Raw genomic sequence first — 9,636 nt, forward strand, 5'->3', positions numbered from 1 at the left:
ACATTTTATAGAAAATATTAACAAATGTATTGAACATTGTATGTAACTGTTTTCAGGCTAGCTATCTCGAGGCTAAGTTGTCAGTTGCTTTGCTAATACAAAAAAAAAAAATTGTGGATGAATGAGTTTTAATTTCTTTAACTGAAATAATTTTGGCATACCAAAAAAAGTATTTTTGTATTTTGTATTTTGTGTGTGTGTATATATATGTACATACATATATAATTACAACCTTATTTTGGCCTAAACTGTAAGTAACTATATTTGCCAAGGAATTACTGAAATTCTATAAATGTCAATAAGGTTAGTACTATAACAAATGTCAAAGAAAAGTAGAGTAGAATGAAATACAGTTTTAAAGAAGCAAACTTTTGTTCTCCTGATACATAAGTTTTCTTTTCTTATTTCAAAAGAGTAGTGTGCTTAAGATAACAATCCTGCTTTTAATACAAGCCTGTGTTTCCGTAATACTATAATTTCCTCATATATTTATATATATTCTCTATTATAGCCCCAAAATTATGTGGTCCTGGAGGGACTCCAACCCAACAGCAACTACAATGTAGAACTACAGGCAGTAACACGCTGGGGTCAGACACGCCTTAAAAGTGCTAAGGTTTCTCTTCATTTTAGCACGGCACAGGACAGCAGGAATAATAGTGAGTAATTGTATTCAGACACCTGAATGCTTTATCTCTTCTTCAACTGGAATTTGAATGTTTTAAATAGTGATTTCTTAAATTATTTTCTTTAAGCTGGCTGTTTGATAGCGGAGTAATCTGATCTTGATGAAGCTGAGTAACCTTTTAATGTTAAATTTCCTGTTTAAAACTTGATAAGAATTTTTGCCTATTTCTTTTTTTTAGTTGCTACTCACCTTAAAGAAATGCAATAAAAATGAATGCATTTGCACCATTGTGATGTTAAGACTTGAAAAATGCAGTACATCTATAAATCTTTGCAATATTTCTTACTGACTTCTGTAAATTCATTTCTGTATCCTTCTCTTAACTGGACAGTTTTGACTTGCAGTGCTTTTAAAAATCCTGACTATTTTTACTACCCTATGAATTCCGGTTCTTGGACCATACAAATATATGCTTTGTAGAAAGTGAAATAAGACACTGACTCTTCTATTAGAGAATCTTAATTGTTTTGTGCCTGATAAATGAATTCTCAAGAAATTATTACACACACAGGACAAAAATTCAAATTAAAATCTTGATATCTTTAGAGGTCAGATTATTTCGAAGATATTTAAAACTTCACATGCTAAAGCAATGCTCGATTCAACTTTGTTCTGGTAAGTGGAAAAGAATCCCAGGTGCCATCATTATGCATTATTATGGCATATAGCCAAAGTAGCATTAAGCAAGCTATTGAATTTCTTTCTCTCACTTTATTATGACAATGTATTTTAAAATTGTATCTGAATATGAGAGTAAACCGAGTCTTAGTTAAATGTTTTTATAATTGCAATGCAATATTGAATTACTGTCTTAGCTTCTGATACATCTCTGATTAATCAATAAAGCAATAAAGCAAAATTCTGATAAGAAGATGCTAGAGATATCATTTCTAATATTCTTTCCTAATTGTTTCATTTTCTATTCATTTACTTTTTGATTTTAAAGTGCAATCAAATTTTATTTGGCACCATTTTCATAACATTACATTCACCTAAATAGCCTCATCTAACTAATCGATGGCTTTTTTTACTGGACCCTTCTGCATGTATATTCTGTTTGGACATGTATAAAATACTTTAAATTAATTGCTACCTAGGACAGACTTCTACATCTACAGTTGCTTCCTGTTTTAATGCACCAAGAAGATAAAACAGACTTAAAATCCATTTCCTTCCTTTCTCTCCCTATATTAAGCTCACTTCTACAACCTTTCTGGGCCATTTTAGAGACAGCAAAGGGCTAAACTTTGGTATCTTGAATGTACTGCCTTTTCTTGGAAGTCATAGCAGAAAATGAGCTTGAATCTGCACAGTGTGGATATAAGCCAAGTTTATGTTAAATCCTTGGTGAAGCACTATATAAATGAATACAGAAATTTTGCCTTTCTACTGGCTCACCTTGACTGTACCTGTGTTTTCTGGCATTGCCCACAAAAATGAGCTCGTTTTCAGGAACATGGATGATATCATACTACTGTTATTTTGCCAGATTAAATTACAGCTCCAAGAAAGAACGTGTAACTGAGTCTACTTCATGTAGGAATAATGTCCCAGGAGTAGGCTGTTACCTGAATTTCATGTGAGTCTGAGGCAGGGCTTTATTCTGGAAGCTATTAATTTCTTTCCCTCATTTTACTATGAGAATAGCCTTCTAAATTTTCCCCTCTTGGAAGAACACTAATTAATCAACTGATGTTCAGCAGCTTTATTATTAGACCTGATGTTAGGTTATAGTCTTTCAAAACATTAAAAGAAGACTTTCTGCATAATGCAGTCCCTCTAAACTGGAGCTGGTATAACTGAGCTTGTACTTTATCTGGGTAGATGTCATTCCTTACTTTTTCTTTACAATAAGAAACTGGCGCTGTATCAACTTTCTCTGATACTGCTGATATGTTAAAAAAGGGGTTGTGCTGGGAGAGGAAGACTTTTGTTTCAATTATCTCTCTCCAGAACGCTGTTTTTTTCTGAATCTGATGCAGATCACCTGTAACTTACCACATTATCCTCCTCTAAGTCCTCTACCAAGTGGCATTTATTCTATCAGTAATGACTGGTGGGTTCATCGTTTTATGTCCACACCAGTAATACGTCTTTCCTACCATCAGGGTTTAAAGTCCCTTGAATAACTTGGATAATCTACCCTCTCCTTGCCCTTTTTACTAATAAAAGTCTATCAGTAGTTTCTGTGAAAGTTTATTATGTACATAAGTTTTTGTGCTTTATTTCACTTTACTATATTGACCTTTTCTACTAAGAGTTTAAATGGCTGCTGTATTGTTTTTTAAAACAAATTAATACTGCATTCAGAATATTTTTGATTGCAAATGTACCTCAAGTGTGTGAATGCTGTATTCAAAGTATGACCATCCATTTAGCTAATGAGCAGTATTTTCTTTTTAACTGCAAATCTGTGTCTGTGAGAACTTGAAAACACATATTTGTTTTACAAGAGAGTACTTCAATAATAAGCATATAGAGAACATACTTTCTGTTAAAGCCATGGATGAAAGAATTGGAGATTATTTGAGCCGAAACTGTGATACCACACAATTTAGTCAACAAAGCATTCTACTGAGAAGTATGTTTGTACCTATTATGAAATGGCTAAATTATGGCGTATATGGAAAAGCAAATACAATCTACCCCTGAAGGAGATGCAAATAGATCTGAATTAATCTTCTGACTCTCACTAAAGTTAGCTAGTTAGAAACACTTCTGCTTGAGGTATTTTTGATAATACTCAGAAGCAGATGGAAAAATCTGAAAAAATAATTGCCTGAAATATTATCTAGGACAGGACATTCATGCCCCCTTGTCATTTGGGGAATTTTATGGCCTTTGGGAAGTAGTTCCAGAAGCACCATTCCAATTTTGCTGGAGTCCCACTGTCAATTGCTCAACTCGCTGTGGAATTAAGCTCTTTTTTTAGGTGGCTGTTCATGTTGTCGGAATAGAATCAGTCCATAACCCACTAAAGTAATTTAGTCCTATGGACTTCTGTGAGCTTTGACCCCGGCTCTCTGGTGTTATCTTTCCTCGCTCTTGAAAATATCTTGCCTCACTGTATTCATGTGTCTCTCTTCTGGGAAATGCAGCAAGATTCTCTCTCTCTTGATCAGCGTATGTAGTATATAGTTTAAATCAGTGTTCCTGTTCTGAAATTGGAGAGAAACCAGCAAAATACAAATTTGGTTAAACTAAAATACTTTACATTGAAATATGCCTAACAGGTTCAAGTTTGTACTTTGCTCTATCACTTCGTGATTTCCTTTCAGATAGCATAAACACTTTGATGACCTTGTGAAAGAACGTACTTGAATCCAGTACATTTACTTCAGTGTAAAAGAGCAAGTAAAAAAGTAAAAATGTATCAGACTAAGCAAAAGATTGGAAAAATAAAATTTGTTCAAAAAGCAATTTGAGTTTTAGCTGAAGTTACATGTAGTGTACCATACCCAAGTTCACGTGTTTCTCATGATGATTGTTGAAGCTTAAATCTTTTTCTCTTTCTCTTGAGTATACAGCTAATAATTTGCCACTTCCTAATAATTGGAATCTTCATTTTTCATTTATATGTAATATTGAATTAAATACAGGTTTTTTTGTTAATCTGATGCAAATACTGCCCTCAGTCAGAACTGTTATATTTGACAGTGTGCAATGAATGCATTTTGAATCCACACTACTGCCTCTTAAACTGAAAACATTTAAGCATACTGACAACACTGCTAAATATTCATAAAATGTTACCAGATGAAGAGCTTGATGAAGGACATTGCATTACTATTGCTTGTTGGAAGGCATACATATCACGGGATTTGCTCAAAGTTCATTCTGCTCGTACAGTGTTTTTCTAAGCACTCGGTGTTCACTGTTGGAGACAGGAAAGCAGGCAAAAAAGATCTTTAATCTGACCACAGTGTTCTCATATACCATACCAGAGGACTCTATTTACTTTGATGTAATAACCACATGCAGCCTCTGTGGGTTACACTCAATCCTGTCCTCAGGTTTTTGGCTATATTCAAATACTTTGCAAATATAAAGATGAGGAATGATTATATAGAAGTACAGCTAGATACCATGCTTGTTGAAAAAAATCAGAGTGTTAACTTCTCTTATTCCTGGGAATATAAATACACTCCCTTTTTTTATGATCCTTTTGAAAATTTAGAGAACATTTTCATATCAGCACTGGTGTGTCTTTTTTGTCTCTCTAAAATATCTTTACTGAATTTCAAACAAATTATGTTTTTCAACCATATGGACCATTTTTTATAGTTACAGTAATTTCATTTAGCTAAGACATTAAAATAAGGTAAGTTTGTGATTTTTTTTCTGAATTTGAACATTGTTGGCATAGTCATTAGACAGCACTGTATTAAATAAATAATTTCTTTATTTTTCTGTATACTGCAGATGAGCAGACATCTGCTGGAAAACCTCCAAAAGGACTGGTAGATCCTTACCCAACTTTTCAAAGAAGAAAACCCACGCGTTTTCTTAAAATTGGAACTCCTTTCTATCAGGACAATCAACTTCAGGTTAAAGTCTACTGGAAGAAGACAGGTTTGTCAAATTTTTGTTTTACTCTTTTTTTAAGGAGGAACTTTCCTAACCTGTCTCAGAGTTGTAGAACATTGTTATAATATATTGAGCCTCATTCAATCATTTGAAGTCAAATACAACATCCATCCTTCTATCCCTTCACCTTCACATTAGAGTGGAACATTGCCTCTTGTTATGTCTGCCAGAAAGAAATTATGTGTCAGCTACCTAAAAATTGTAGTCAGTCATGTTGGAGTACTGAATCTTCTCAGAGCTGAGATGATTTTTGGTTCAGAAGAAATTGCTTCTTGTAAGTAAATAATCAGAATTTGTCCTTACGTCACAGAACTCTTGTGACTAGACATGTAGTCTCCCTGGAATGTGGTCAAGAGATCTCAAGTGCATACTGTTCCCATGTGGTACTCCTTTGGATGCCACTATAGCATGACATTTTGGACTTTGTCAGTTGAGAAATGAGTCAGAAAATGAGTCTGTATGGAAATCATGTAGTGATGTCGCAAAAACTAAACTATAGTCTGAACCACAAAATTTAGAGCTACAGTGGTTATGTGAGGGCCATTATAGGCTTGATGCCAAGCTTTATCAGTCACTTTGAATTAGAATGGGAAAAAGAGTTTGCCAAGACCACAGACAAAAATCTGTGCATTGGTTGTGTCTGCTAGGCTACATGCACCTTTTTTTCTTGCAGAAAAAAGTGATGATTTTGTCTAAGTCTTTAAGACTGAAGGAAAATGCTGTGCATTTTAAGTATCTAATCAGATTTAGAAATGAAAAAAAAAGGATTTTCCTTTCTTTCCCTCTAGGAGCATACAGATTTTTCTACATTGCTCTAGGTTAGCCATAACAGCATCATATGCTGTTATTTAAAAATACACCTACTCTATTAGTGTTTTAACTTGAATCATCTACCTACAAAGCAGTAGCACATGCATAACGTTTTTGTGTTTGACATAAAGGGCTGCAAAATAGACAATAACCTATTCCTCTGGAATTTTTCAAAGAATTTTAGAAATACTTAATTTTGGGGGAAGGGATTAGGTTTATACAGTACCCTCCTAACTTGAGAAAAGCTATATAGCTATTCAGTTATCCTATATAACATAAGAATGTCACATTGGGTGGTGCGGTTTATGAGATGTAGCTTTCACTTTTTAAGAAGTGCCTACCTGTTTAAATGTATACGTCTCTTTCCCTGCTGCATGAGATTCTCTTAAATTAAATATTTATTCCTCCAATAAAAACTTTGGCTCAACCTGACTACGTACACACTCTAAGTGTCTGTCCCTTTTTTGAATATGTTTCTGTTTTATAGATTTTCCCATTAGAATTTAAATTTTGCCTAACTTTATGGAATGCCAAGATAATTTAAAGTTTAAATAAAAATTGAAGCAATTTAATTATGAATAGTAAGTTTATGCAGTAATATGCTTTCAGTTATCCAAAGTGAGATTTATGTATTTGGAGCTTTATATCGATAGCCTCAAACTTTATCCTTCTGAAAGCAGGCTGTCAACAAGTTGTTTCATCTGCTTTTATAGTCAGAAAAGCAGATGACTTTTGAAGCAGTTGATCCCATACAGCAGCTAAGTAATCTTCTGTAGTTGCCCGTGTTCCTTATTGAGTACTAAGGGGACCTAGATGATCAGTTCAGACTTGACAACTCATATGTAGAAAATCTAGAGATGCCTCATATCTCTCTGGTAACAGATTCAATACTGAACAGTCTGAACTGAAAAAAAAGAAAATGTCTCAAGATTCAAAACAGATATCTTGAACTAGTTATTCTCTAATTATAATGGTAAATTAGCAATCAAGCTTATAAGTAGACATTGCATTGTAAATGTCTAATGTTGACATCTAAATCTGGAGCTGTTTTCCACATTGTCACGTAGCTGAAAGTCATATTTGTGTTAAGACTATAAATGTATATAAAAAGAAAAAAATTAATCAGCATTCTTATCATGCAAAGTCTGAAAGTAATGCCTCCTGTTTTATTATATTGGCCCATGATGTTAGAGGCAGATGTTGGTGGTAGGGCAGTAGAGACTGAACTTGCCAGACAGTATTCCATTACATGTTGTTGTTGTGTGATAGATGGCAGCAGAGGGGCAGTCTGACAAATTGGTGTCTGACCTGGAGGTGTGGATGAAACAAAGGGGTGGAATTAAATTCCTCCATGAAGAAAAAATGGCACTATTCCTTGACACTTGCCGAATGTTTATGGAGAGTAAACAGTGGATGTGAGCACAGTGAGGCAGTGGGTGGTTCATTTCAGCAGTGGCAGCAACAACATGAATAACAAGCCATGTTCTGGAAGACCGTGAAGATTTTTATAAGTGCGACATGACGTGCAGCCTTTATTCATCACTGACAAAGTGCATAGCTAGTGGTGGTGACTGTTGAAAAATAGTATTTTGTAGCTGAGAATTTGCTCTCTCAGTGTTATTATGCTGTTTGTAGCTGTTGTTGTTTCCATGGAAATAAATAGGAGACATTACTTTCAGAGGGAATTACGTTGTTGAGATGAGTTAATGGATCAAAGGAACTTAGGAAAGTTTTTACTGTTCAGAATTAACTGTTTGAAACTAGTGTAATCCCCACCACTGCAGATCATCAGAGACAGATATGTCACACATCATTTAGAAATGACATAATTTGACTTCCTGTTGCTTTTAGTTGAATTGTGAGGAATGTTCTAGCTGAGTTCTTGAGTTACTTACTGTACAGATTCTGGTTTGAATCTCTGTACATCCAGTAATACCAGGGGGACAACCAGTTTGATTACGTGGTGGGAGCCAGCTCTGTCACATGCTTCATTGCTGTAGTGGAAGATGTCTTCATTATTCTCTCATGACAAATTGTTATAGCAAATGTGTGTAAGAAGGGCAGAATGTGGAAATTTGTCAGATTTTCTTTTTTTCCATAAGAATTTCTGTGTTCTAATTGACAGCATATTCAATAACTCAGCAGGAGCCATTGCCTTATGTGAAACTGAAATACAGGCAATTACCTTCTTCTTAGAAGATAGCAACTTCCATGAGCTCTGACAGGGGTTTGGAGTTGAGGTAATCCACGTGTGAAATACTGACTGAAAATTTACTAGTGAGGATGTGCTGCAGAGCAAGTTTTTTTCATTGTGCTTGTGAGCACAGCAGAAGGAGCATATTTTCTGTATGTTGTCATAATGAAAGACAGCAGACAGAGGAACCAGCTGATTTTGGAACTGTATTCACACTTCTTTGTCCTTTATGAATTGCACTGTCACTAGTTATGCTTAGGAATTTGTAGGAGGAATGTCATTGCAGCAACTATAATACTAAGACTTTACTTCAGTCTACTGTATGTCCTGACATCTAGGTTGTTTCCATTGCCAATAGGCAATCAGAGTTCAAATCCTTCCTGACAAGTAGCTGACCTCTGTATCCTACATGATGGATGAAAGCAAGCAGGATTACTTTAATGTTATAATTATTTTATACATTACTACAAAAGTGATCAGACATTGGAAGTACCACCAGAAGTACCAAGCTGCTAGTGCTGAAGAAGCAGTTGAACAACAGTCTCAGTTATAAGTTTTGAATTTTGAATAGTACTGTGTGGAGCCAGGAGTTGTGGACTTTGTGGATTCCTTCCATCTCAGATTATTCTGTTCAGTTTTACAATTGAAAGATATTATCTTTTTTTTTTTTTATTAACAGAAATACAGTCTTCTTACAATCCTAAAATAGGATGTGTGAGTTTAAAACAAGCAGCAACTATGAAAATATCATTAAATTATGGGAAGGGAGTGTGTATCTTGGTAATGTTGAGAGTTTCCATGACATAAGAAATAATTCAAGAAATACAAATATGAAGCTTGAATATGTTGGACATTTGTAAATTAAATAAAATTTCAATTGTTTGTAGCAATCTTTGCTTTGTCTAGTTTGCTTATAAAGATTTTTGGTACTTTCTCCAATGGATTTAATGGTCCTAAACAGAGATGATTGCAGTGATGATGATATAAATATAAATATATAAATAATAAATAATAAATAATAATAAATAATAAATAATAATATATAAATAATGTCACTCCGGTCTTCAAAAAGGGCAAGAAGGAAGATCTGGGTAATTATAGGCCTGTCAGCCTCACCTCCGTCCCTGGAAAGGTGATGGAACAGCTTGTGCTGGATACCATCTCCAGACAACTGGGAGAAAAGGAGGTTATCAGGAGTAGTCAGCATGGGTTCACCAAGGGGAGGTCGTGCTCGACCAACTTGGTGGCCTTCTATGATGCTGTCACATGCTGGGTGGATGGGGGAAGAGCGGTAGATGTAATCTATCTTGATTTTAGAAAGGCGTTTGATACTGTCTCCCACGACATCCTTATAAAC

At 34.7% G+C, this 9,636-nt stretch overlaps 1 protein-coding gene across 1 annotated transcript in view; it reads left to right on the forward strand.

Annotated features, from left to right (window-relative positions):
• The window catches only part of ANOS1 (anosmin 1), a 108,829-nt gene that overhangs the window by 74,499 nt on the left and 24,694 nt on the right, over positions 1 to 9,636 (forward strand). Inside the window, exons 7-8 of the mRNA XM_031557502.1 lie at positions 512 to 659; positions 5,111 to 5,260. Of these exons, the coding sequence (XP_031413362.1) occupies positions 512 to 659; positions 5,111 to 5,260 (298 nt within the window). The remainder of the gene's footprint in view (positions 1 to 511; positions 660 to 5,110; positions 5,261 to 9,636) is intronic.

This window comes from Meleagris gallopavo, chromosome 1, assembly GCF_000146605.3.
Source record: "Meleagris gallopavo isolate NT-WF06-2002-E0010 breed Aviagen turkey brand Nicholas breeding stock chromosome 1, Turkey_5.1, whole genome shotgun sequence".
In the NCBI taxonomy this organism is placed as follows: Eukaryota; Metazoa; Chordata; class Aves; order Galliformes; family Phasianidae; genus Meleagris; species Meleagris gallopavo.